At 50.8% G+C, this 25,559-nt stretch overlaps 7 protein-coding genes and 1 non-coding gene across 14 annotated transcripts in view; 3 read left to right on the forward strand and 5 right to left on the reverse strand.

The window, feature by feature from the left end:
- The window catches only part of LOC120894004, a 38,305-nt gene extending 30,085 nt beyond the window's left edge, over positions 1–8,220 (reverse strand). The window contains exons 1-2 of one of the 3 annotated variants that reach the window (XM_040296321.1): positions 6,269–8,220; positions 5,921–6,205 (exon numbers count right to left, since the gene is read on the reverse strand). In XM_040296321.1, the coding sequence (XP_040152255.1) occupies positions 5,921–6,014 (94 nt within the window). In that variant the 5' untranslated portion in view covers positions 6,015–6,205; positions 6,269–8,220. Of the gene's footprint in view, positions 1–5,920 lie in introns of all 3 variants that reach the window. The other 2 variants (XM_040296322.1, XM_040296320.1) reach the window with 2 other exon arrangements.
- A 365-nt stretch (positions 8,221–8,585) lies between these two features.
- Positions 8,586–11,918, forward strand: LOC120898617 (CDP-diacylglycerol--glycerol-3-phosphate 3-phosphatidyltransferase, mitochondrial). Of its 4 annotated transcripts, none has more exons than XM_040304697.1 (4): positions 8,586–8,865; positions 9,377–9,619; positions 9,895–11,017; positions 11,097–11,918. In XM_040304697.1, exons 3-4 carry the CDS (start codon positions 9,926–9,928, stop codon positions 11,514–11,516), a joined length of 1,512 nt encoding a protein of 503 aa, XP_040160631.1. In that variant the 5' UTR covers positions 8,586–8,865; positions 9,377–9,619; positions 9,895–9,925; the 3' UTR covers positions 11,517–11,918. The 4 variants fall into 4 exon arrangements, with proteins under 4 accessions (XP_040160631.1, XP_040160630.1, XP_040160629.1 ...); XM_040304696.1 differs by lacking the exon at positions 9,377–9,619 and having other exon boundaries at positions 11,097–11,526; positions 11,559–11,918; XM_040304695.1 differs by lacking the exon at positions 9,377–9,619.
- Positions 11,919–11,924: 6 nt separating this feature from the next.
- On the reverse strand, positions 11,925–13,302 carry LOC120898620 (delta(3,5)-Delta(2,4)-dienoyl-CoA isomerase, mitochondrial). Its single transcript, XM_040304700.1, has 2 exons — positions 12,985–13,302; positions 11,925–12,917 (listed from the first exon to the last, which is right to left on the reverse strand). Exons 1-2 carry the CDS (start codon positions 13,043–13,045, stop codon positions 12,019–12,021), a joined length of 960 nt encoding a protein of 319 aa, XP_040160634.1. The 5' UTR covers positions 13,046–13,302; the 3' UTR covers positions 11,925–12,018.
- Positions 13,303–13,497: 195 nt separating this feature from the next.
- LOC120898619 (P3 protein) lies at positions 13,498–16,436 on the forward strand. The gene is made up of 3 exons (XM_040304699.1): positions 13,498–13,797; positions 14,695–16,114; positions 16,207–16,436. Exons 2-3 carry the CDS (start codon positions 14,787–14,789, stop codon positions 16,277–16,279), a joined length of 1,401 nt encoding a protein of 466 aa, XP_040160633.1. The 5' UTR covers positions 13,498–13,797; positions 14,695–14,786; the 3' UTR covers positions 16,280–16,436.
- On the reverse strand, positions 14,510–14,581 carry Trnae-cuc. Its single transcript has one exon. It is a non-coding gene; the product is annotated as a tRNA-Glu (tRNA).
- LOC120898622 (small nuclear ribonucleoprotein F) lies at positions 16,389–16,977 on the reverse strand. Of its 2 annotated transcripts, none has more exons than XM_040304704.1 (2): positions 16,844–16,977; positions 16,389–16,771 (listed from the first exon to the last, which is right to left on the reverse strand). In XM_040304704.1, exon 2 carries the CDS (start codon positions 16,709–16,711, stop codon positions 16,445–16,447), a length of 267 nt encoding a protein of 88 aa, XP_040160638.1. In that variant the 5' UTR covers positions 16,712–16,771; positions 16,844–16,977; the 3' UTR covers positions 16,389–16,444. The 2 variants fall into 2 exon arrangements, with proteins under 2 accessions (XP_040160638.1, XP_040160639.1); XM_040304705.1 differs by having other exon boundaries at positions 16,389–16,786; positions 16,844–16,945.
- Positions 16,978–17,236: 259 nt separating this feature from the next.
- Positions 17,237–18,510, forward strand: LOC120898621 (TIP41-like protein). Its single transcript, XM_040304701.1, has 2 exons — positions 17,237–17,390; positions 17,466–18,510. Exons 1-2 carry the CDS (start codon positions 17,364–17,366, stop codon positions 18,303–18,305), a joined length of 867 nt encoding a protein of 288 aa, XP_040160635.1. The 5' UTR covers positions 17,237–17,363; the 3' UTR covers positions 18,306–18,510.
- LOC120898616 (general transcription factor 3C polypeptide 1) lies at positions 18,395–25,286 on the reverse strand. Its single transcript, XM_040304694.1, has 7 exons — positions 25,036–25,286; positions 24,625–24,958; positions 23,666–24,541; positions 19,165–23,598; positions 18,908–19,100; positions 18,747–18,837; positions 18,395–18,674 (listed from the first exon to the last, which is right to left on the reverse strand). Exons 1-7 carry the CDS (start codon positions 25,112–25,114, stop codon positions 18,535–18,537), a joined length of 6,147 nt encoding a protein of 2,048 aa, XP_040160628.1. The 5' UTR covers positions 25,115–25,286; the 3' UTR covers positions 18,395–18,534.
- Positions 25,287–25,559: the final 273 nt, after the last annotated feature.

The following is a 25,559-nucleotide window of genomic DNA, read 5'->3' on the forward strand; positions in this document are numbered from 1 at the left end:
CCAAAGTCCAGAGCTCCCCGATGCCCAACTCCACAACCATTCCATTAATCACTCCTCATTTGGGCAAGTACCACCGCCTTTACGGCGTACAATCCCGTACCGAAGAATGACGGAATTACGATCAACGGTAGCAGAAGAATAACGACCTAGCGGTCAATTCTTGGCCAATGCGCAGACACCAACGATTGGGTCATTGGACATTCAGCGTTCAGCACAACCTACGCACTGGCATGTAGACTGCATTGCACTGTCCAATCACTGGCCATCCTTGAACAAGAGCATGTAGCTGGCAATTTTCGACGTAAATAACCATACATAGACAGAGTTCCATGATCCGAGATATAACATCTTGTTGAAGTTGCCGTGCAAATCCACACTTCGGCGGTAGCAGGTACAATCGACACTTGCTCGGGGATGTATGTTATGTGCACCCGGCAATGATTAGATCTCATCGCAAAACCCCCGTTACAAAACATTGGTGCAACGGTAGACGGTTTCTACTCCTACTCAATCCGTACGGTCTCCACCTTCAACCATGCCACGCAACGCAATGATTAATCGTGTTCAATATGTGATCATGACATCTTATGCTGGTGCGAGATCGGCCGTCTATGGTGAGGATCCCGTCCGTGTGGAACACGGTGCAGTGCACAGTCAACGGAAGTTGGCAGCTAGCGTGTCGCGTGGGCGCTGGTTGGCAAGCATTATTTCGCAACGGTGCGCAAATGAGAGAGCAAATGATCGCCCACCTGCTTCGCAATGACTTAAGGCTCCAGAGGTGACAAGATCACAATGGTGCAGCGCGCAGGATGGTTTAATAGGCTTACGCAGTGAAGCTAATAACAAACAAACAAGCTATCCGGGAAAGAGGGGTGAAGGAGGATCAAATCCCTCCTCCCAAGAAAACAAGTTCTTGCCAATCTTTTTCAACAGATATTCGGGAACGAATGAACCTAACTCGTTTGTGCTACTCTCTATTTCCTACATGCATTCAGCCTATACGCACAGCTTCTTTGGATAGAACTAGTCAATTCTCGTACGCGCGTGGTACTCGCGGCCGCTCTCCACTCACCCTAGTCAAACGTGTTCCTGGACGAGACACTCATGGCTATCGGATCGACACGACAGCTTGACAGCTCTCGACTTCCGTCCGCTGAAACTCGAGAACTGGCCGTTAACTTCACCGAGCACAACCAAGTCATGCATGTGTGTTAGCTTTTGCGATCGAGCCCCATTTGACGTCATCATTTCGAACGCCTGTCATACTGTGGTCGCACAGTCAGATCAAAACCTACCCAACCATCCGCTTTTGCAGACTGTCGGCCGTTAGTCCCAGACACAATCGCACATGTCTTCCAGCCATTCATCGATTCTGGGCGGCAGTAGTTCTGTTGCCTACTGTTATACGTCCCTTCACCGACCCACACACACACTTATTACCCGGGCCAAGTTCTTGTCTAGCCTAGCGTCCCATGCTGCGGGACACACGCACCAGAGAGCGCGCGATCAGAGCCAAACGAGTGGTGATTTCGATTAAATGAATTCAATTAGTGACGGGCGAGTCAGTTTGGAGGCAGCGAAAAGCATTGCTTGATTTCGCGGGGCCTATGTGGAGACTGTGTGCGTGCCTGTGTGCTGTTGGTGGTTGCTAAACATTGCGATTTGGATGGCGAAGCGTACACCAGCCGACAAGTGGGCGCAGGGCGAGGATGAAATATATTAAATAATTTCCATTATTAACCGAAACGGTCCATACGAAGAGAGGTGCAGCGCTACCTAAGCTCCCACCCGAATGGTCTAAATATGCGAGCTAAATTAATTGTATTTGTCTACCTCCTCTTCTCCACACAAGACGTTTTTTACCACACATATTTGTTTCTGTTCCTACCACAAACCGACACAGCAACCCTAACTCGATCGCTTTGTCGTGAGCAGACTAATAGCCCGTAATGGATCGATATGTTTCGGTTATGTTCCCATCCATTCCAGCGGCGTCTGACCAAAATGTACCACACACACACACACAAGCTCGATCGGACGACGGCATCAAAACGATCGTTTTTACAACCGAAATAAAATACAGCAGCACAACGCGATCTTGCGTACCGGGAGAACACATAAAACCTTGACGTTATGGTACAGAGTTCAACGGGCATGTGCAGCTATCAGTCGCGCGGCGTCGAACGCACAACAGGCGACCGTGGTGGTGGTGGTATTGCCGATTAGAAACAGCAACGTTGGGGAGGCTTGGTATTGAGGGGATTCTGGATGATGCTCGTGATTTCAGCGTAATCAGTCGTAAGTATAATGCTCCAAATTATTCCAGAAGCAATCAAAAAATCACTGCACGACTGCTGGTGGATGACAACAGCAACGCTTCTTACGTATGTGTGCGCTGAAGAAAGGTGGAAATGTGTGATTAAATGGGAACGCTGTCAGAACAGAAAAAAAACAAACAAATATTATAAATTGCAAATTTGATAAGAGGTGGAGGGACGACTTTGCAAACTTGTTAACAGAAGAAGAAGCAAATATATGATCGGAAAGATCTTGAATCCTCATTGCCTTAATTGTCCTTCTATTTAGTTGTGTTTCGTTTTGTTTGGAAGAGCTTTTATTGATTCATTAATCGACCTACCTTCGTTGCGTTTTAATAATCACTGTCCATTTATTGCACCAAAAAAAGAAGATTAATTTTACTGAGAAAAACAAAATTTGTACACAATTTCGCGACAGTATCACTGAAGCATGAAGCTGATACTGTTTTTGCTACTTCATTGTAAATTCACTTTAAAAAAATATATTACTTGAAATGGAATATACTAACACTCTTTTCCTCTTTCTCTTTGTGGCAATAAAGCTAATCGAAATTAAATGCGGTGGATAGCTTTTCCATTTGCAAACAAGTCACGGTTCCGAAAAAAGGGAAAATCGGTAAACAATAATCGAACCAGCAAGTGGAGCCAGAGAAACCGATCGTTAACTACTTTATTATTGCGAATTTCAACAAATGCGTGCTTTAAAGAAAATCAAAACAACTCGTTCCACCAACTAGAGAGCAATTAACATGCTTGATAAGATCTTGGGAAACGGTATTAAAATAAACACTAGTACGTAAAACTCGGAATGGCCGTTAAATTGATGTACAAACGCATGCGAAAGCCGTCAGAAAAACGGAACTTTCCAAGAGAAATGGTTTGAGTACCAAAGGGTTAGGTTTTTCTCACCAACTTTTAGTTTACATTGCCGGCCGAATGTAATGCAATGTTGTCTATAATTCCATAACCAAAATTATGTACACGGTAGTAATTTTGTGCAACCAAATGACACGTTCACATCAGAGATGGAATAAATTTAAAAAGGCCACCAACTTTGTTGTAACATTCACATCAGAAAACACTTCCCGGCTTTAGGCTCAAAATCACTTCAAAACCAGTGAAACTCACCAAAAGACACAGAGCGAAAGAGAGAAAGAGAGTGTGTATGTGCCGCCTAAAGTGCTGCTGTCCCATTTAATTTTTTGGAATGTTTTCCTACACAATTTTCGGTAGCGTCGGCGCATCTAGAGGCACCATTACTTTCCCTTCGTAAGCGCGGGCGCGCGCCTCTGAAGCCCTTTAGCGCTGGTTTGTGCCGCAACCTTTTTCCCAGCATGCCTTAACTGCATCCACCCGATAGTATCTGTTCCGAAGCGCCCTCCCGAAAGAGGCTGTGTGTGTGAGTGAGTGTGTGCCCGCGAGTACAACCTGCCCCGCGTTGTCGATCGTTGCATTTATTTACCTCATACCACCATACCACTTTAGAGGTTCGTTTATCTTTGGAAGAGAGTCATCTTCACTGACCTACGCCGAGGGGCACATGCAGCAGAGAGAAAGGTGGCTGCTGGAGAGCTCTTGTTCACGGTTCACGGGGGTTCGCCGCCTATCGACAGCACACCACACGGTAGTCCTTGGAAGAAATCGTGATAAAAAAAAAACGAAAACCTCTCTTCCCGGCTCTTATCTACAGCACCATACCCTCTCTCCTTTAGGGGGTACAGGAGGTTCGGAATGTGACTAAAGTGCACTTCATTCCCGCGCCAAGCACCGGCCACAGCTAGAAACAAAGTACTCTTTCTTACTTTTCTTAAAAAAAAAAAAGCAGCGAACAAAAAATGCCGCTGTGAAGGTGGTGGTTCCCCCGCTTAGCCGCAAAGTCCCCGTTATTTCTATCAGGGGGTGGACTGTACACTTTTTTTCTGTATGTACATTTCATTTGGTACCGTCCGTAAGATCGTTTCGGTTCCGATGCCGCACAAAATGTCAATAAACTGCCCCATCGCGATCGCGATCATACCCATAGAAGAGGAGTGTTGGAGGGAATGGTGGATTATTAAACAAACGTCCCCGAAAACGTTCATTTGGGAAGCACACTACTACCGTATATATCATTGCGGGAGGAACAGAAAGAAAAATAATAACGGCACACCAAAGCAAGACCCCACCAGCACGTGGAGATGGAGGAGCAAACGAACGAAACCACCCATCATCGGCCCGACGGCCGGGAGGAAAAAACACTTCTTAATGCAATGTTTATATTTGCGAGAGGAATAAACTGAAGCCTGGGAGGCTTCGGGCCGGGCCACATTTGTACAACAAAAATACACGCGATGTTTAAATTTGAGCTTCTCGCAGTTGGCGTGGCGCAGTTAAAAGGTGACTGTGGTAGGAGCGCTGTGAGGGAGAGGGTTTGCTCGTGCCTACCTACCGGTGTGCAACTGCAGATGCAACGGTAAGCATGTGGGGCAGAACCGAGGACGGTAGCTCGCGGGAGGGAACTTCTCCCATCCAAAACTCATCATAAATGCAATGTCTGCTAGGGCTTGTTGAACACCCCCCTCCCCCCTCCTCCTGGCAGACACACGCGGTGCTGTGTTATCGCCGGTAAGACAAACATTAGCAATGGCGTGTGAGTAAGCAGTGCATACAGCATCAGCGCTCGGCACCTTTCTCCACTCGATATCATCTTTAGATACGAGAAAGACATCACACTCGACTGTCGTCCGACAACGGCAACGGGACTCTAATTAAGACATTCTAGTGACAGTGATGATCGCGATCGCAGGCTCTGTGCGAGCTGATTACAAGTTGTAGATGTGTTTCGTTTTAAATCATGTGACATGATTGTACACAACATTTGTCCATAACTATCATTGCAATAACGAAGAATTTCAATTTGCTGCTTGCCTTTGCCCCGAGTGAAAAATCACTTGCTAATCAATTTCGCTCGCTCCGTGAAGTGTAAAATTTTACGCAACATGTCCGGATGTAAACCTTTTCCCTTTAATATATTTATACCCCGGGCCGATATGCTCAGAAGAAGAAAGAAGCAGTACCCAAAAAAGAACCTTAAAAACGGGCAAAGCAAAACAAAACACCAAGATAGATGAGTGTAACAAATAGGATAAGAAGCTGAAGATGAAAAGTTGTAGCATAAAACAAAACCATCGACGGGGGTCCCCGTCCTTTCGGATTCGTTTTGTCTTACATGTTGTGCTCTGCTCTGCTCACGCCAAGACTCCCGTCCGGAGTTTTTAATGCCCAACTACACGGTGTGGCCTTCGGCTGCTTGGAGGTTTTCTTTTGTAAAGAGGCTTACAACTGTAGCACAACTTATCGAACCCGATCTTGGTTCTTTTAGTGTGTTAAACGCTTCAAGACGGACGAATTGAACTTGAGAGCCAAAGATGACTAAAATTAGTTTGTTTAGTGTATCAACACGAACAGTAGTTTGGGACGGTGTAAAAAGACCAAACTTTCTCCAAGGGAGTAGTGTTACATTAAGACATCATTTTCAGCCCAGTAAACATGGAAATGGGAGGGCAAATACAGAGAGAAAAAAAAGAAACAACGCACGCTACAAATTAACACCCCGATCTTACCTTTCGTGTGTGACATGTTATAATGTTCCGCCGTTGCACCGGGCAGCATAAACGGGCTGCTGAGCAGCATAAACAGTAGCCCTGGCCAGATCATGTTTTTTTGGAGGAGGAGGTGCGATGTGTATCGGATCCAGAGGTTCCTGTCCCGGTTTATTCCCTTTTTTCCGTAGCTCTTCCGTTCGGTTTCCTATTCCCACTTCCAGTGGGTGTGTGTAGGGTGGGCGCACTTTCACCGAACAATGGAAGCAGCACCGTCAGAACAACAGTACGCCGTCTTCCGCTCGCCTAGAGAATAGAAGAATGATGCTGCTGCTGCTGTTGCTGATAGTGTGGCTGGGCTGTGCTTACTGTGATGCACGATAGAGGCCCAGACGCAAACAAACGCAAGCGGGATGTTATGCTGTCGGCAAGACAGCATGCGATGATGATGATGGTGTTGAAATTGTGTGGCCTTCGCTGGATGATCTCCTACGTTTGGGTGTGAGTGTGTGTGTGTGTTTGCACCGGAAGATAGTGAGAACGATTCGAAACACCGTCTTCGTTCGTCCAGGCTAGCACCGGTCTTGTGGGGTACGGGTACAAACTTTCAATTAAATCCCAATCGAACTTTTTCTTTCCTTCTTTCTCTCTTCACCCCTGCACTACTGTGCCACCACAGCCTACTTTGATTCGTCAGACGGTGAAGGGATGTGTTTTTCCGGTGTGAATGTGTTTTGTTTTTTTTTTTTGGTTTCTTCTTCGGAGAACTAATTTTCAAAAAAAAAAAACACCCAAACAACTGCCAGCAGCGGGAAGAGCGAATTACCGCACTTTAATAATCGTGATTTATTCTTTCGCACCGCAGCCGACCCCGCGCGAGCACAATCTGTTTTGGGCGCCTCCGTTGTGTTTTCCTTCCGCGGTTTTGTGAAACTGAACTTTGTAAATCAATTAGCTTTTCTTTTTTTCTCACACACAATTGCTTCCCCGAATGGGCGACCCCTTTCGCACTAATTCACTATCAGTGCAACGGTTGCAACAGTGAGGACGGTATTACACAGACACACACACGCACTTATTTATCAGCATCCGAACGAATGTGTCTTCCGGGATCTTCGAGAAGGCGCGCAGCTCATCAACACACTGACTCACCACGGCCAGACATACTTCAGGGAGCCCTGAAGACAATCAGACACAAACACGCAGCGGGAAGAGGGAACTCACTTTTGTGAGGGGGGAACGCAGCAATCGAACGATTATGTTGCACAAGGGGCCGCAGATTCACTACAAATTGCACTTCTTTGATGCGTTGCGTTAAGACGCAAGGGGTCGTCTACAATTCGCAAACCTTCGCTTCGCTTGCGATGAGGGATGGCGAACACAATGGACACTAATTCGATGGCTAATTTTAGGCTCACACATCCGCAGAGCACGGCGCCACCGCCGCCGCCGCCACCACCCGCAATAGAGCAGCAAGACGCACTTAATTCCACGCGCACTTCGTCACCGTTGTGCTGCACGGTGCCCCACTATTGAATGGGTACGCACAATACCCGTTTTTGGCCGTTCTCCATATCGGGTGCAGCGCACCACCCTCTCTCACTCATTGACCCAGGCGTAACAGCGTATCAAACAGCGGGAGCGGGGGGGAGTTATCACCGTATCGTGCGGGCACGTTTCGCGACTTTCTCGACGATATGGCGCGCCTCCGGTCGCAAACACCCTTTTGGGTGGATCCCTTTTTTTCTCTCGGACTCACTCACTGCACATGAACGAACAACACACACTCACACACGCGTGCACTGATCGCGCAAGCACGGCCAACATAAACGGTCATAAAGATTCTTGGCCGAAAAAAAGGTGATCGCGAAAACGTGCAAGCATGCGATGATCTCGCATAGCATCGACGCGCCCGAACTCATAAACAAGAACAGCGGCCTCGTCGCTGGCGTCCGTGGGTCCCTGTGGAAGCTGCTCCGCACCGGAAAAGGCGTATCGTGTGCTTTTCACCGTACTTTGGAGCCCTTGCCTTCTTGCCCTGCACTTGTCGGTTCCGTCGTGCGTGTATTATATCCGTTGATCGAATCGAAGGAAAGAAAGCCCTGATTTTTGCTACGATCGGACCACGTCTTTCTGTTCTATCTTGCACAACAAATAAAATGCACGAACCGCTCACAGCAGTTTCGCAGTTAAGTTTCACACACGATTCGGCAGGTAGAAAACAAAACAGAAAAATAGAAACGAACCACGGTGTTCTCAGTGTGTGCGGAGCTCGCGGAAACAGGCACGGCACACGCGTCCACTCGCACCGAAGCGCAATGCTGAAATGAATGGAAATGAACGAAGCGAAGCCGAAATGAACCGTCACGAACGGTGTGCAGGATGAACGAAATGAACAGTACTGGGATGCCCAGCTGGTTGATGACGAGTGAACTTGTTTGAATTTTCCCTTTATAATATGAATACATTTGGCATGCTTTTCCAAATTCCTCACGAATTTGAGTAAAAAAATAATACATTTTGATGTTTCGCTTTTATCGTTTCATTACAATGAAAATTTTAAACATTATGGCAACATTCGGTTGTTAAATTTCGCACAGCACACAGCTTAGCACACCCGCAATCTACTCACCTTGAGCTAACCGGTTCAAAAGTTGACGTTCGTATTTCGCAACGTAAATATTGACATCCATCCAGTGCGCACTGTTGTTGGCTGGTTTCACTGGCGTTTTTCCATTGCCTGCGGTTTCGGACGGTGCGAAGGTGGTCCAAATTTTGCAGCCTACCCAAAAACGGACGTCCTGCGGTATCTACTGCAGCGCAGCAGAGAGTTCCCTTCGGCCGAATTGGAAAGTAAGATCAGCAGCTTCAAAGAAAAGGAACCTTCGCGCTTGGTGTCACGAACAGTGATGGTAGTAGTAGTATAAAGTAAACCCAACCATGAGCGTAATCGATTTTCTCTTCAGGTAAGCGCGCCCGTCCTGCATACACGCACAGTTTCGTTTATTCTCTTTCGTTTTTTTTTTACCCCCGGTTTTTGGTTCAAGCTATATAGTCCGATTTTCCGATTTTAAAACCAATTTTTACCCTACCCTTTTCTATGCTCTTTTCTCTATTTTCCACTCGGCAATAGTTCCGCGTATTATCAGTTTCTTTCTCTTACCAGTCTCATTACGAATGCACTGTTGTTACGGTAGCAGTTTGGTTTGACGACCTCACTACAAGATGCGCATTGAGCTTGTTTTGTTTATAAAAATAGATCCAAACTTCTCTCGCCCTTTTTCCTCTTGCATCCCAAACCACAACAAAAACGGAAGCTTTACCGTGCAAGCCTTCCTCTCGTTACGAACACCTGTTCATGCCCTCTTCGAATCCTTTCCTACTGCCCCTCCTGGTCTGCAGTCCTGGTCCAGTGGAAACACATAAAAAACGTGCTCTTACATTCCCTGTTTTTTCCCCATTACTTTTCTCGTGCAGCAGAAACAGTCTCGCTCAGTAAAAGCGGTTTTGGCGCCGCACATACACCCGGCACGCCAAATATTGTTGCTATCCTTTCATCAATGCTTTTGCGTACAAAAACGTACACGAAAAATTCGATCCCAAAAGGTGCGGCGAAACACACAAAGATTCAATCTCTCTATATATATATACATATCGGCCATCCAGCGTGCGTGTGAGTAGAGTGTGTAGCCTTGATGCGCGTGGTTACTAGCGAACGAGGTAAGAATTTACTACTTTTTTGTCCCCCCTTTTTTGCAATAACTACTGTGTATGGCGTTTGTAGTGCTCGTTGGTAGCATTTGTACTAGAGCTAGCGTGTGTATGTGTGTGTGTGCCATGTGCTTGTTCGTTAATGCTTCTGGAGTATACCCGTTCACGGTTGCATCAGCGTTTGTGTTTGTTGCGTACGAATGCTTAAACTACCCAGCGCATCCCCTTACAATCTGTCTGTCCCGGCTTATGGTTCGCGGATCTTTTCTTCTCTTTCCCAACAGTTGGCAGATTGTACTGAAACCCCTGCTAAAGATGATCCGCCGACTGTTCAGCACGCTCATTGCGGATTACCCTCCGGCCGGGGAGTTCCTTCCGTCGGCACCCAGCAATCGACAACCTTCCACAGGCAGTGGTAACGGTGGTGCGGACGTAGTGCCACCGGCGTTCCGGACCAGCTCGCTACAGTCCTTGAGCTGGCTGCACGCAATCTCGCCCTGCTTTCCGGTGTCAGGCGACCGCATAGAGGTCATCCGTGAGCCGGGCTCGTTCTACAACACGCTGCTGGACAAATGTTCGGTCGCGCAGCGAAGGATCATGCTCGCCAGCCTGTACCTTGGCACGGGCAGCCTGGAAACGCAGCTCGTGGCCGCCATTCACGAAAACCTCCGCAACAATGTGCAGCTCAAGGTGGACGTACTGCTGGACTTTACGCGTGGCACACGGGGCGAGCGCAACAGCAAAACCACGCTGATGCCGCTGGTCAAGGAGACGGACAATTTCCGCCTCTCGCTGTACCACACGCCGGTGCTGCGTGGGCTGACGAAACGCCTTGCACCACCGCGATGGAACGAGCTGCTCGGCATACAGCACATGAAACTGTACCTGGTGGACGATACGGTCATTATTTCCGGTGCGAATCTGTCCAACGATTATTTCACCAACCGGCAAGACCGGTACGTCATGATCGAGGATCGCCGGCTGGCCGACTTCTATGCCAACTTCCTGGGGAAGGTGCAGGAGTTTAGCCTGACGGTGGGGCGCGATGGAGCGACCCGACTGCACGACACGTGGACCATGCTGCCGTACAAGTGTGCCCAGCTAGAGTTTGCCACGGAAGCGCGGGATCGCATCCGGGCGTACTATCGCAGCGTGATGGACGAGCAGCGGGCGGTTTGCGAGCGGGACGAGGCACAGCACGCGGACACGTGGATATTCCCGCTGATCGAGATGGGACAGCTCGGCATACATCACGACAGCCTGGCGACGAAGCAGCTGCTGTCGGGTTGTTTGGCCGGCTCGCAGCTGCGCTTGGCGACGGGATACTTTAACCTAACGGAAACGTACATGAACACGCTGACGAACGAGTGCCAGGCACAGTGTAACATACTGATGGCGCACCCGAACGTAAGCAGCTTTTAGTGCAGCGCAAGGTGCTAACGATATGCCAACTTACGCAATGGCTTTGTTTCCTTTTTCCCCACAGGCCAACGGGTTCCTCGGAGCGAAAGGACCGGCTGGCGGTATCCCCGCAGCATACTCCCTGCTAGCGCGCAAGTTTCTCGAGATGCTGAAATCGTCCGGCCAGAGCCACCGGGTGGAGCTGCTCGAGTACGAACGACCCGGGTGGACGTACCACGCCAAGGGTCTGTGGTACTATCTACCCGACTCGTCCCTCCCGAACGTCACCCTCATCGGTTCGTCCAACTTTGGCGAGCGCTCGGTGAACCGCGACCTCGAGGCACAGATCTGCGTGGTCACGAATAACGCCACTCTGCAGCGCAAGCTCGAAACCGAGTATCAAAATTTGCTCCAGCACGCGACCACCGCCGAAACGGAGCTCATCAACCGGCCGGTGCCCCGGTGGGTGCGTGCCGTCGTGGGACTGTTTCGCAACTTTTTCTAATCTCGCCCCGCTTCCGCTGGCGGCCGGTCCGGGTCCGGCCAACAGCATAATTGCGCATCGAAGATGCCATACTCGTGAGCCCGCGCGAACAAACGCCTAACGTATCGAATAGACGTGACAGTCCCGTTGGAGTTGTGATCAGTGTTAAGCCGACCAATCGTTCGGTTCCGACAAGGACCTGGGCCCGTGCCCGGGGTTACTTCTAGCTTCTAGTTTCGCCATCATGCATCGCGTTAGCTTAATCGAAAAAGAAAATATCTTGTTACACAAGTTTGTTACCGTTCCAGTTGAAGGTTGCTCCAGCGTGCGTACGACCGATCACCAAAGGAAACAGCAATAGGGAAGAATGAAACCGAACAGTTCCTGTGTTGAAGTAAAAGACATTGTTTTAAAAACAGTAAACCACTATAGCGTAGAAAAATCGAGGCCCCTCGTCGGTACCATCACTTTATTCGCACTCCGGCCTTGCCTTTCCGAAGCGTTCCCTCCGCCCTCCTTCCCGTTACAGCTTTGCAAACACCGGCGTTTCCTTGCTCTGCGAAGCCATGATCGCGTTCAGGAAATCTTCACTCTGCAAGTTCAGCATGTTAATAGCGCGGATATGATCGAGCCCTTCCTGCACCGTGTGGTCCGCCGAGTAGACGATGTTTTTCTTCGTTCCCTGCACCGCGATCGGGCTCTTGCTCGCGATCTCCTCCGCCAGCTTGATCGCACCCTGCAGCAACTCTTCCCGATTGTCGAACAGCCGCGATACGAGCCCGTGGCTGTGCGCTTCATCGCTAGCGAACTTCCGCGCAGTAAAGGCAAGCTCCCGCACCCAGCTCTGATTTCCGACGACACGCGGGAACCGCTGCAGTGCGCCAACGTCCGCCGCCAGCCCGATGTCCACCTCCTTCAGCGAGAACCAGGCGTCCCGCGTGCAGTACCGCACGTCAGCCGCCGTAATCAGGTTAAGGCCGGCCCCGATGCAAGCGGAATGTACCGCGACGATGACCGGCTTGTAGCAATGCTCCAGCGAGCTGATGCAGTCCTGGTACAGCTTGATGGTGCCCTCGAGCAGGCGGCCTCGTCGACCCACCTCCTCGATGGCGCCCATCTCCTGGCCCAGCTTCATCATATCGAACAGATCGATGCCGGCGGTAAAGTGTTTGGAGGAACCGCCGGACAGTACCACCACCCGGCAGTCGGGATCGTTGTGCAGCTGGTCGAAGCAGTCCTTGATCTCCGTCCACAGCTGCCGATTGAACGCGTTCATACGATCGGGCCGATTGAACTCGACGTGCACCACGAACGGGCTCGGCGTGGACAGTTTCAGTGTCTTGAAGTTGTACTTTGTCGACGCATCGGTGGAAGCGTTGGCCGCGGCGCACAGATTACGTGCGATGTGTGGCGCAACCGGCGCTGTGAAATGAAGCATTTGCAGACGTTATTGGAGTCCATTTTGTGGGTTAACAATACTTTCACTTACCTCCTGGACGGGCCATCGTTTTGAGTGTGGAAAAAACGGCACTAAATGCAAGCTTGTTCATGGTGGCAAATGAAACGGCAAAATTTAGCCTTTTTAATGCTGGACTTTGATCCGTAGGAAGAGCAACGAAGGTTCGAATCAGCTGAACCGTGTATCAACCGAGAGGGAAGAGGATGGTGAAATGATAACGGTACAGCAACCCTTTGCTATCGCAGACAAACGTCAAACCTATACGTAAACATTGGCTGGCGCATTTGTTTTAATTTTACCGCTTCATGGGTACGTATTTTTATTTTTTCTGGCAATTCGTAATAAACCTCCCTTAATATAAGCTATTGATGGTCCTTTAATAAATGTAGTTGAATTTTCGATCCTCCAACAAAAACATAATATAAATTCCAAACCGGTAGAGTGACATTTGTAGAGCTTCGCTGGGAATTACCGGTTCTGATTGCAACCGTCTATACTGCACTGAATGTTTTGAAGAATTCTTCCCTTCGGCAAGTTTTTAACTGTAATTCATTGTAGTGTTTGGTTTGGTGCATGCAACTCTACGCGTAGAGCGCAGTTGCATCACAATATTCATTCCGATCGCTGTTGTGATTGAAAGTTCCACACAGTGCTCCACGGTAAAACGCTGTTCAATTTATCATCGTGAGAGCCGCTGCTAGTGTGCACGTTTTTTAGCCCCTACTGTGACTACGAATACATTCCGAAAGGGGTATCCATGCAGTTGTTTTGTTTTTCCAGCACTTTTCAGCAAAACGCAAACTAAAGTGAACGTGAACGTGCAATGTTCCATACAATCTCATGGTAATTTGTTTATTTTTATCGCAGTATTATCGTGTCGCCTCTTCGATGTGATTCGATTTTAATGTGCAATAAGAAGTTACTGTAAAACATGATGTTACTGCCAGCCTGTATCCAGAGTCGCGGTAATGGGGCAGGTGCATAGAATTTGGAGCGTATTTCCATTAGCTTCTTGCATAGCAATTAAATGGAATGTGTTTCAACTGGTTGTGCAACAGGTTTCCCCCGGGCGAAGTGATACTCTCACGACTCGAAAGTGGATTAGATTATAAAATAGTGATGAAGATACAGTGGGGATAGATCCGTGCGATGGTGCGTGACAACATCACTAAAACTGCGATAAGATTCAGACATGGAGAGGGTTGTGAGACAAGTTTATGGTTGAAGCTCTGTTCATCAAAAAAAAAAAAGGAGGAACAGACACAAACAAGCGCAATCAGTGCCCGGCTCTCAATATCACTGGGACCGGCAATAATAATGCTTTGCAGATAAGCTCACAAAACGTACGTGTGAACCACGGTCAAATGGTTTGGTGGCTTCCTACTGCTACTCGTGTGTGTTGTCATAATTAAGATTGCTGATTGAACAATCAAAGCAAGCCGATACAGTCTACACACGCGTACAGTGATTCACCATCGTCTGCCGAAATGAGCGGCAATGACTGTGCAAAAACAAAATAAAACAGCATGTGTGGTGCGAAAGGAGAAAAAAGAGTTTCCCATACCGGGAATCGAACCCGGGCCTTCCGGGTGAGAGCCGGATATCCTAACCACTAGACAATATGGGACTGTTAGCGGGGAGGCAATACAAACCGTTCTGTATCTACTGCTGCGCTTTCATATTGAATCCAAGCAATTGAACCATTCAGTCATGCATTTTGTTTTCTAATTTTCTTTACAGAACCAGCGCAAATATCTCCTGCTCCCAACGGTGCTTAGTAACGTGGAAAACTAACGTATCACACACCTCCGAACGCAATTCCATCGAGTACAATGGCCTGTCCACTGTATAAGCTGCTGCTATTCACTGCCCTACTGATACTTCAACTGATAGCGACCTGCAAAGCCACTTTAGCAGCTAACCACGATGAGCAACGGGATAATGCCATCCGCCAGGTGTCCAGCGTGGGCTGGGAAGTTACCTATGATCCGCCTAAGCTCAACATGGACATGAGCACCATGCGAAACGTAACGCTGCGAATAGAGCGCATAGCGAAGGCGGATTTGGAAGACATCCGCTCGGTGCAGTTGAGAAGCGAGCGTGAGCACGTGGCTTGGGTCGAGAACGGTACGATCGTCATTGAACCACTCGTCGCGGCCATTGCGTATAATGGGTCGTTTACCGTCGTTGCCAACTTTCTCGGCCAGACCAGCTTTTTCGTCGAGCTGGTGCGCATGAACGGCACGACCGAGAGTATCAAATCGTCCACCCTTCCGATAACCGTGATCCGCCCGGAGCGCGTCATTGACCATGTGTTTACCGGATCGGTCATACTGCTCATCTCCATCCTATACATTAACTTTGGCGCTGCGCTGGATGTTGGAGCGCTGAAGCAGATCGCACGGCGTCCGATTGGACCGATGATCGGGTTCGTGTGCCAGTTCGTGTTCATGCCCCTGCTCAGTTACGGTCTCGGGCATTTGCTGTTTCCGGACAACTACGAGCTGCAGCTGGGACTGTTCTTTACCGGCGTCTCACCGGCCGGTGGAGCTTCCAACATCTGGACTGTGGCGCTGGGCGGTAATCTAACGCTCTCCATCGCCATGACCACTATCAGCACGATCGCCGCGTTCGGCATGATGCCGCTGTGGATTTTTACCCTCGGGCGTACTATCTTCCAGCGGGCAAACCTCGTCGTGCCCTACAGCCGCATTGCGTACACGGCCGTTGGACTGGTGGTCCCGATCAGTGCCGGTCTGCTCATACAACGGTACTGTCCCCGGTTCAGCCGGCTGCTGGTACGCATCCTAAAGCCCATGTCCGTGATATTGATCCTGTTCATCGTCATCTTCGCGATCGTAACCAACCTGTACCTGTTTGAGCTGTTTTCCTGGCAAATCATCATCGCCGGGTTGGGTCTCCCTTTGCTCGGCTACTGTTTCGGATTTCTGGCGAGCACGCTGATGCGTCTGCCGCTTCCCGACTCGCTGGCCATTTCGGTCGAAACGGGCATACAGAACACCGGTATTGCGATCTTTCTGCTACGCTTTGCCCTGGAACAGCCGGCGGCGGATCTAACGACGGTTATGCCCGTTTCGAATGCGATTATGACACCGTTACCTCTGCTTCTGCTCCTGGTCGGCCTACGCATTCATGAACGGTAAGTTTTACATGTCTGTACATTTGCTGTGTGTTTGTGTGTTTTTGCTAATTTGAGATGCTTAAGCCGCAACCATTATTGTTTAATTTCAGCACGAAGCGACGCGCTGAAAACAGTCTGATACCGAAGACGGAGACGGATCCTGTGGTGGCAACGCCAGAGTGAAGACAAACAACTACGATCATCCCCCCGATGGTGACGGCCTAGCGAACAACTCACAATCACACATACACACATACATACATCATACATAGCACGTAGTAGAAGAATGTGATTTGTTTTTTGTACATCGAAATACAGAAAAGCCGTTTATTCTAAAAAATCCCTATCTTAGTCTCGCATTTCACCTTCTTCATCCTCATCGTCTATACCGCGTATGTACAGCACGTTGTTGCACCGGATCAGCACCTCACCAAGGTGTCCCGTGTTCTGTCCGTCCACAAACTCTTCCGTGTTGGCTAGCTGCATGTTCATGTACCCGTCTACCGATACCAGAAAACCTTTGTACTCGTGGCCCCACTTTAGCTTAATGATCACCGGCTTGCCAGTGAGTCCATTGAGGAATGGTTTTGGGTTTATCGGCATAGCAGTCGCCATCGTGCTGGATTGTTGTGGTTTCTTTTGCGGTACTTGCTAGAAAGAATTATCGCCTGTAAACTAAAGCAAATTCAGCTATTACCAGATGCCTGAGGGAAATGAACGATTGTTTTCGTGTTTTGCTATACTTACTCGAGGTTCGGGAAACTGCAAAACACCGATTTATTTGGCGTCCTTTAGCAAAAATTTCTTGTTTTCTCTTGCGTACAGCCGGTGGAGGGTTTTTTTGACAGCTCGCCCTTGCGCGTTTTGCAAAATGTCAAATGGATACAACTGGGTTGAGCTTCGCATGATCGCGTGGAAGACGCATGAACAAAATAAGTAAACTTGTGACGCAAATGAGCATGATTTTTATTATTATTTTTTTTTTTTCATTTTTTCATATAAGCACTTCTAGAGTAGATTTCGGATTAGTAAACTGCCGTTGATCTACTATTTCTTACCAAAAGTATCGAAATGTTTTATACGGGTACAGCTCCTCTACATTCACCTTGAACTTTTTTGGAGTTTATTTGCTGGCACCACTGCCCACAAACGTCAACATCGCGGGTACGATAAACGAAGGACGCTGGAATATTTCTTGTTTACATCATTTTTGCAGCAAATTCTTGTCGATTTTCCGATACCAAATACACATTAAATTGAACGTACCATGGCCACAAAAGCGTCACCACAAGCGGTAAGTAGAAACGAGCAATCGAATCGAAGAAAGTAAAATAAGTTTCAAGAAACTTTTCATTTTTCCTCGCCATAGCCTCCACAGGTAATGGGGGACAACGATCTCGGACCGGTCCGTTTGCCGGTGGATCGAGAAACGCACCAGTACGACGATTGGACCATCGGGTACACCAAATCGCACATCCTCAAAAGTGTCTGCGTCAAGGGCGAAACCTGTGTGGCCGGCGATCCGGACTGCTGCGAACTGTGCGTGTACAACTTTGCGCTCGCGCTACCCCACCTGCCCGATATGGTGTTTCACCGGAATGTGCTCCGCATCAGCCATGCATCGGGCGCACAACTCGAATTCAATCCGCTCGACGCACTAAAGCTTGTGCGCAACGAAAAGCTCGACCTAAAGGTGGCCTGCTCGGACGAGTGGCGCGAAAGCCGCCCGGAAGCGGCACAAACGGGAGACAAAGTGAAACCCTTCGACTGGACGTTCACGACGGAGTACACCGGCACGGTGAACGATCGCTTCCGCGTCGAACCGACCGAGCAGCGCATCGATATGTTTAAGCTGATGCGCAAGGAGGAGATTCTGTTCTATCACAATCTAACCCTGTTCGAGGACGAGCTGCACGATCACGGCATATCGTTGCTCTCGGTGAAGGTTCGCGTGATGCCGTCCGGGTTCTACGTGCTGTTGCGTTTCTTCCTGCGCGTCGACAATGTGCTGCTGCGCAGCAACGACACGCGCTTTCATTACGAGAAGGGAAACGATTACGTGCTGAAGGAGTTTACGCACCGCGAGGCGAAGGTGGAGCAGTTGAAACACATTCCACCGGCACTGTTTACCAATCCGGACCACATTGTGGATAAGCTGCCGGTTGTTCGAAAGGTGAACGAGAAGCTAACGATCATCAAACCGGAATGAGTCGGTGTGTGTGTCGCGAGCGATCTCACGGTGAGCTTGTAGGGTCTGAGTGTGTGTCTGTAAGCAAAGAACAGTACGCGTGTAAGTGTTAAGGGCCGTAACTATGGCGTCAATGAAACGGACCGTCGTTTGTGATTTTATTATGTCAATATGAAAAATAAATACATACACACATGACACGTAATGTGTGTGCTTTTAAAACCCAGCGGAAATTAGGCCTACTTGCTGTTTAGGGGTTTTTCCGCGTAGGATCATAGATATCCTGTCCATACTTGCGGTTTTCTCCGATGCAGAGGGACAGCGTGCTCATCGCATCGGTTGCCACCTCAACGTACGTTTGTTCGTCGGGAAGGAACTCCGAGGGTGGGACTGTTGCGGAAGAGAAGCAAATCATTGAAGGCACCATAGTAATGTTAAGGAGAACATTCACCCGCTACTTACCAACAGCGGACGGCGAATAGACCGAGAAGATCGTTTTCTTCGCCGTGTGCTGCATCGAATGCATGCTAATACAACCGTAATTTTGAAGTATCTGTAAAGGGAAAAAGCGAAAGAAAATAAGACCAGTTTCATAGTGACACTGTGAGCCTAAGCCACTTCACCTCTAGCAGCTGCCTCAGATAGAACGGTGGCATCATGTTGAAGCGTACGAACAGCACACTCAGCGGAACGCCCGGATGGGCCACGCAGTACAGCACTATTGAGGTGAGCCAGCGGAACAGCAATCGCTTATTGACGACACCGTCAATCCTTATCCAGGGTGCCATCGCCAGCAGCATATACTTTCGCTTAGGCCTAACGGTACAAAGGGAAAGGAAAGGTGATTAAAGAGTAACACGAAACCATGCTTTCAACTCACCTTTTTGTTTCCGCTTTGCTGTCGGAAGTATCCGGCCGATTCTTCTCTTCGGTTGTGCCACCCTTCGATCGTTTTGCCGTCTGCTCTTCCACATCCGACGTTCCCTTACGCTTGGCACCGGCTTTGATCGGGTCGGCTGAGCTGCTTGGTTGTTCCTCGCCGGATCGATGGCCGCTGATGGCTTCCGGTACCGGTGCCTTCGTCAGCCACTCCTCCACAAACTGCCAATGCACGTAGGTGATAGTACGGTACCCGGTACGCAGCAACAGCTTGAACCCGCACAGCGCCTGCAGATGCTGCTTCAGCTGCGCGTGGTTCGGGAAGGAAGCGGCCAGCTCGAACACGGTCGCGCCCAGCCACTGCTTTGACTCGATGTACGCCAGCAAGGCGCAGGCGTGCGTGTTGCGCTCGATCACGGACATCGCTTCGTGCAGCGGCCGTTTCAGTTGCTCCATCGCGGGCCACAGCGCATCGCTGGTCAGCTTGACCAGCAGCTCGCGGCGCCGCTTCGCACCCTCCGGGAGGAAGCATCGCGGCACATTCCACTGGCCGTACGGTTCCCGGTCGGCCAGGGCCGCCGCGCTGAAACGCTCTGCCGGCGTCAGCTTCATGCGAATGTGAACCTTCATGATTGTCACTTCGTAGAAGTTGTGCAGCTTAAACACTTTCTCGCTGAGCGCCGTCAGACTGCCGTACAGCCGTTCCTCGTCCTGTTCCGTCTCGCCCGCATCCTCGTCCTCGAGCGCATTGGACAGCTCGTACCGATCGAGCCAACTGTACTCGGGCAGCTCACTGTCAAAGGACAGGCAGTCCTCGGCCAGCTCGGCCATGTTGACGGCGTGCCTGTCCAGCGCCTGCCCGGCCAGGGTCTGACGATTCACGTCCCGCTTCTGCTTTTCGGCCCACCGCTGCTGAAACTCGGCAATGTATTTGCTGAAGAACGGCAGCAGATTTTCCTCCCGCACATCGAACATCATCGCAACGTCCATGCGGTTTTTGCGCTGCGTGCGGTCGCTTGCGTACTGCCTAATGCGCGCCAACTGTTCCTGTCGTCCCTGTGCCACCGCCAGGCATCTACCGATCAGATCGACGTTACGCGCACCTCCGCTAGCTTTCGTCCCCACGCCAACACATCCGGCCAGCGAGCAGTGAGCCGGTTGCGAATCGTCGATTTTGAACGTCTGCGCAATGAGTCGCCGCTCGCCCTGCTGCAGCTGATCGAGCAGGCAGAAAAAGTGAAAGTACTCGATCGGTACCTTCAGCAGCCGCTCGACCGGATGCGAAACGTACTGGAATGTAATGTCCTTTTGCGAGGAAAAGCGCAGCTTGCGCGATGCCGCCGGGTTCACCTTGTCGGTGGGCGCTTTAAAGGGCGTTTGGGCCGGTTTGGGCGGCACCTTTCGTGCGCTGGACGCTGGTTCTTCCTGGCCCGAGCCGCACTCCTGCTCCGCCAGCACGTCCGTGTAGAATGGCACCGTTTCCTTCGTGTCGGCGCGCACCTCGATGTAGTTCGCTTCCTGGTCGATGTGTACGTCGATCCGGCCGGTCGCCAGCAGCTCGCTAAGCAGCAGTACCAGCCCCTGCGCGTCGTCATCGTACGCGTACATCTCGTCGTAGCGGACGCGATCGAGCAGCTGCATGTACTGGCCAAAGATCGGCAGAAACAGATCGAACGGGAGCGATGTCATCAGCTGCTGCTGGTAGTGGATCGACACGTGGTACAGCTCACGATCGCCTGCGTTCGAGGTGTGCGTAACGAGCAGCTTCGTCCCGACGCCTCTCAGCGTCTTGTTCAGCGAAACGAGATGGTAGTTGCGCATCAGACGCATCGCCCCGGACAGGATGCTCTCGGAGAACTCGCGGTACACGTTTTGCAGCGCGTCCGGCGTCCGGCCGTGCGTTACCGCGCTGTGCATGAGTATGGTCAGCTTGTATATTTGCAGCTCCTGCAGGGTGGTCGGATCGGTCGCGTAGTTCAGCTGCTTCGCCACGTGGCTCGTGTCCGTCACGGTGAACTTCCGGTGCAGCTCCTCGATCGTGCCCGGTATGCGCGGGTAGCTGCGCCGCGGCTCATTGTTCCGGTCGCGCGGAGCTCGCGGCGTCGTCTGCGTGGTGCCCGTGTTGATGCTCCGCACCAGATTGGTGCAGTACTGGCGGACCAGGTGCACCAGCTGCACGAAGTGGATGCGGGCCGCCACCATGTACTCTTCGCTTTCGGTATACCGCTCGCGCAGCTTCCGCACAAACCCCGGCCCAAAGCGCTCGGTGATTATCGGGTTTTGCTTCACCTCCTCGAGACAGGTTTGTATCATGTCCGCGACGCCCGGCACCTTCTTGCCCATGTACAGTACGCGCCGCTGGCAGGCGCGTGACGTTTTGCTCACCGAGCGGGCACAGGCCCAGTGCAGCACGTCCCGGAAGGTGGACGAATTCACCGGGCAGCTGATGGTGAGCGAAGCGTACATGTACAGCTGCGCCACGCGGCACATCACCAGTATCTGATCCTCGGCCGGGGACCACTTGACGCGCAGGTTGCTCATCAGTTTGAGCGCCCGCTTGTCCACCTCGTCGTACGTTTCGCGCCACAGCCGGGTCGAGGGTTTGCGCGGTTTGATGACGCGCTTTTTTATCTTCGATTTGCGCGGCACTTTACGCGGCACCACCGAACCGGTGACGGACGGTTTGTCCGTGCTAGCCGACGTCGTCGACGCGACGGCACCGTCGCCGCCCGTTTTGACCTTCTTCTGCTTTAGCTTTAGTGCGCGCCTCACGTACTGCAGCCGGTGTTTGTCAAACCGCCGGCTGTAGGCCGTGTTGACCATCTTCTGCCAGTTCGTTTTGAGGTGCATAAACAGGGCGGAATCGAAGCCGGCTGCACCCTTCCCGTCTCCGCGCGGCAATCGCTCTGGTCGATCGTTGAGCGGGGCGGTGTCGGTCGTTTGTACTTTTAGCGCTTCGACCAGCGCCGGCTTGGTGCTGAGCTGCTGCACCTGCACTTCCCGCCCGATGGCCGTGCTGCGTAAGTTTAGCCGAGTCGAGATCGATATATCGAACAGCCGGTCCCAGTAGTCCTGCAGATCATCCATCGTTTCGAAGCGGTACCGTAGGACGGGGTACTTGCGCGCCTCGATCTCGTGGTAGCTGTCCTTCGACGAGGTGGTGTTCAGCAGGCAGGCGTGCCGGTTCAGGTACACGTACGTTTGGTCGCGCGTTTTGCGCAGCTGCGGTCCCATCTGAACAAGCCCCGCATAGCACAGCAGCTTCGTAATGTCCAGCGTGGCGTGTATGTAGCGCCGTCTGGCCAGCAACTGCACGCGCACCGCATCCGGCAGATCCTTCAGTATGATGTACTTGCGTATCGGATGGTTCAGATAGTAATCCAGCGCGGGCGTGTAGAACGAGAAGGTAAAGATCGAGCAGAAGATGAAGAGTGGCATGCGCACGACCGCATCGGTGAGCAGCACCCAGCCGGGCCCGTACCCATCGTACAGGTTCAACGGTGGGATGAACATTTTCCAATCGTTCGTGTCGCTGTAGATGGGCGACAGTTCGTCCGGATCTAGCCCGCGGAGGTCGATCTCCTTCAGCTCGCTTACGCTGATATCGCGCGCGTCCCTCGGCTGCACGTACGCCGTATAGAAAAGGTACTCGTGGTACAGCTTCATGCGTGGGCACTTGGGCAGACAGCCATGGTAGCCCTTCGGTTCGACGGAATCGTCGGTCGGTGCGTCCGGGATCGTAATGGAGGACTGCGTTTGCAGCACGATGCGCGTCTTCGCCATGGCCAGCTTCGACTGCAACCCGGGATGATCGACCGTTATTTTAGGATCGCAGATGTACACCAGCTGAAATTCACGATCCTCCCGCCGCATCGTCACGTTTGCAATCATGACCAACTTGTCGGCGGCCAGGCGACCGATCAGGCGCATCAGCGACTTATTGCACGCCGTGTACTGATTCCCGATCGACGACTCTGCCTGCTTCAGCCGGTTCAGTATGGCGCGGGGTTCGATCGCCTCCTCTTGCTTCACGAGATCGATGATGAAGTTGCAACGCCGCAGCATCAACTCGCTGACCAGCTTCGATTTCATCGCGCTCGAGATGCCTTTCTGCGCTTTCTTCAGCATCAGCTTGTCGGTAAGGATCACGTCGGTGATGATATTGTCCTGCAGTGTACTATCGAACGCGTTGTTTTCGCTCACATTGTGCACCGACAGAGCAGAAGAGCCAGCAGTGCCAGGGTTGTCGTCGATGCTCATATCGGAGATCGGTTCGGCCTTGCTGTTGATGGCGGCTGGCTCCGGAATGCTCGCACTAATAGCAGCAGATATCTGCTGTCGCTTGCTTTCGATCACGTTCAGCTGGTTCGATACGTACTGGGACATTTCCTTCTCAAACACAGCCGTCCGCTGTGAGCTTCCCGGTATGAAGAATCTGCAAAAGAAGATAGGCACTATAAGCATATCTATCTGGATATGAAGCTAGTGAATACAAAATTTACTTCGAGGTACGCTGTCTTCCTTCATCCACAGCCATGCTTTCGATGGCTTTCAGCTTGACGAGATTTTTCACAACGCCCCGCGCGTTAAGCTTATCCAGTCCCATCTCCTGCGCCATCTCCGACTGCGATATGCCCTTCCCTCCATGATGCGCAACCACATTGTAGGCCAGCTGCAGCAAAGGTACGTCGACGTACAGCGAGTTGCTGTCCGCACCGGCCAAAAACCCTTCCTTCGCCTCAGCTGCACCTTCCTCGGCCGCGTCACGATTGCACGCATCGTACACGTCCGCATTCGGGTCGATCAGTCGCATCACGCGAACCATTTTTTCTTCCCCACGCTTTGTCATGTACGCGTTTTTGGACGCATCCGGATAGAGCGTCCGAAATGGTACGGATTCGTCCGTTTTGATGTAGCGCTGAAATTCGGGCGTGCGAAACACTTTACCCGCCTCCGATTTGTTCAACACCATCAGCTTGATCTCCTCATAGTCGGCCATATAGTGGTCCCGGCGCTTCAGCTCGTTCACCACGCGTTCCGCAATCACCATCTGCTTCGTTTTCATCTCCGTGTAGTAGCGCGGCAGATGAAACACCATGCCTTGGATGCTTATATCGTCCACCCGGATCGAGAGGTTTTGGCGCGTAATCAGCTTAGCGCCGCTCAGCACCTTTCGGTGGTAGAACAGCGAGCTGGAATCGCCCGTTACCTCCACCAGTGAAAACTTCCCGTGCGATGTTTCCCCATTGAAGCGGGAGCGACCGATCCACTCCAGCAGGCAGTACTGCATGCCCGTCAGCTCGACCGTGCAGTTCGGCACGATCAGAAACGATTCGCGCATTCGCTGGGACGCCACAATCACAAACTTACGTCCATATCTGCAAGGATAGAAAATGTACCGAGCTACCGTTTATAACAAGCACAATGGGGGATTTTTTTAAAGCCTCGATGCCTGCCCTACCTTTGCTCCGCCTCAACGCAGCTAATCGTGCGCAATTCCTCCCGCGGGATTGGCGTACGCGTATCATATTCTTCGCACGAACCACGCACCCCATTCTCTTCGACCAGCCGGTACGCGAACCGATGACCCGGATACTCGCTCGGCTGGATCGGGATCCCATTTTCCGGATCGATTTTGCCGAGGCGGTTAAAGTGTGTAAAAGGTTTCCGCTCGGCTAGCAGCAGGAAGAACTCGTACTCGGGATTGCGCACAATCAGCGTCCAGACTGTGCCCATCAGCTTCGGCGGCAGCGGCATCGCTGTCTTCAGCCGTAACGCGATGTGATTCCATAGCGCTGTGAAAACATGGAGGAAAAACAATCGCTCAGCATATGCGGCCATTGCGGTGGAAAGAACGCGCCGCTGTACTTACAGTTGAGCGTACTTCCTTCAAGACCTTCCAGACTTATTTCCTCGTCGATTATCGATTTCAGCGATGCATTTGGTAGCATTTTGGCAGGATTTTATCGAAAAACAATGAAAGAGCCGAGAAACATCGTCCGAAAGTTTGTTTGTGTACACTTCGTAATGACAGCTACAAGGCGGCAAGGCACACAGGGCGCCATCCACGGTCAATATGATCAGATTTATTTATTTTTTTTAACATCTTCAAACAAAGATAATTAATTTATTCAAAGACTCAAAACGATTTTAAAATGTTTTATGAGCTTACTTTACCCGTGTATGTACTTTCAAATAAATAGATTAATTGTAAATGATTCTTTCCAAGACAGCAGATGGGTTTGTTTACGGTATTCACCATTTGATTGTATTGGTGTGTTGCTGTGACTGCAACTTGCATTTGAACTAGTGATGTGCAAATGCGAAGTGGTGTCATGAATCCAACGCCGGCTCTGACAAACTGTATCCGACTCCGAATCAAAACCGGATTCCTAG

The sequence above is a fragment of the Anopheles arabiensis genome, chromosome 2 (assembly GCF_016920715.1).
Source record: "Anopheles arabiensis isolate DONGOLA chromosome 2, AaraD3, whole genome shotgun sequence".
NCBI classification, from domain to species: domain Eukaryota; kingdom Metazoa; phylum Arthropoda; class Insecta; order Diptera; family Culicidae; genus Anopheles; species Anopheles arabiensis.

Bases quoted from the DNA above. Each gene is read 5' to 3' on its own strand.
- LOC120898621 (XM_040304701.1), top strand. From the start codon at position 17,364: ATGGCCACAAAAGCGTCACCACAAGCG. The intron at 17,391-17,465 runs GTAAGTAGAAAC...TCCTCGCCATAG, and splicing joins CAAAAGCGTCACCACAAGCG to CCTCCACAGGTAATGGGGGA.
- LOC120898617 (XM_040304695.1), top strand. From the start codon at position 8,840: ATGAGCGTAATCGATTTTCTCTTCAG. The intron at 8,866-9,894 runs GTAAGCGCGCCC...CTTTCCCAACAG, and splicing joins GTAATCGATTTTCTCTTCAG to TTGGCAGATTGTACTGAAAC. The intron at 11,018-11,096 runs GTAAGCAGCTTT...TTTTCCCCACAG, and splicing joins TACTGATGGCGCACCCGAAC to GCCAACGGGTTCCTCGGAGC.
- LOC120898619 (XM_040304699.1), top strand. From the start codon at position 14,787: ATGGCCTGTCCACTGTATAAGCTGCTGCTATTCACTGCCCTACTGATA. The intron at 16,115-16,206 runs GTAAGTTTTACA...GTTTAATTTCAG, and splicing joins GGCCTACGCATTCATGAACG to CACGAAGCGACGCGCTGAAA.
- LOC120898620 (XM_040304700.1), bottom strand. From the start codon at position 13,045: ATGAACAAGCTTGCATTTAGTGCCGTTTTTTCCACACTCAAAACGATG. The intron at 12,918-12,984 runs GTAAGTGAAAGT...TTCATTTCACAG, and splicing joins AACGATGGCCCGTCCAGGAG to CGCCGGTTGCGCCACACATC.
- LOC120898616 (XM_040304694.1), bottom strand. From the start codon at position 25,114: ATGCTACCAAATGCATCGCTGAAATCGATAATCGACGAGGAAATAAGT. The intron at 23,599-23,665 runs GTAAATTTTGTA...CTTCTTTTGCAG, and splicing joins GGAAGACAGCGTACCTCGAA to ATTCTTCATACCGGGAAGCT. The intron at 18,675-18,746 runs GTAAGTAGCGGG...CTTCCGCAACAG, and splicing joins CTATTCGCCGTCCGCTGTTG to TCCCACCCTCGGAGTTCCTT.
- LOC120898622 (XM_040304704.1), bottom strand. From the start codon at position 16,711: ATGGCGACTGCTATGCCGATAAACCCAAAACCATTCCTCAATGGACTC.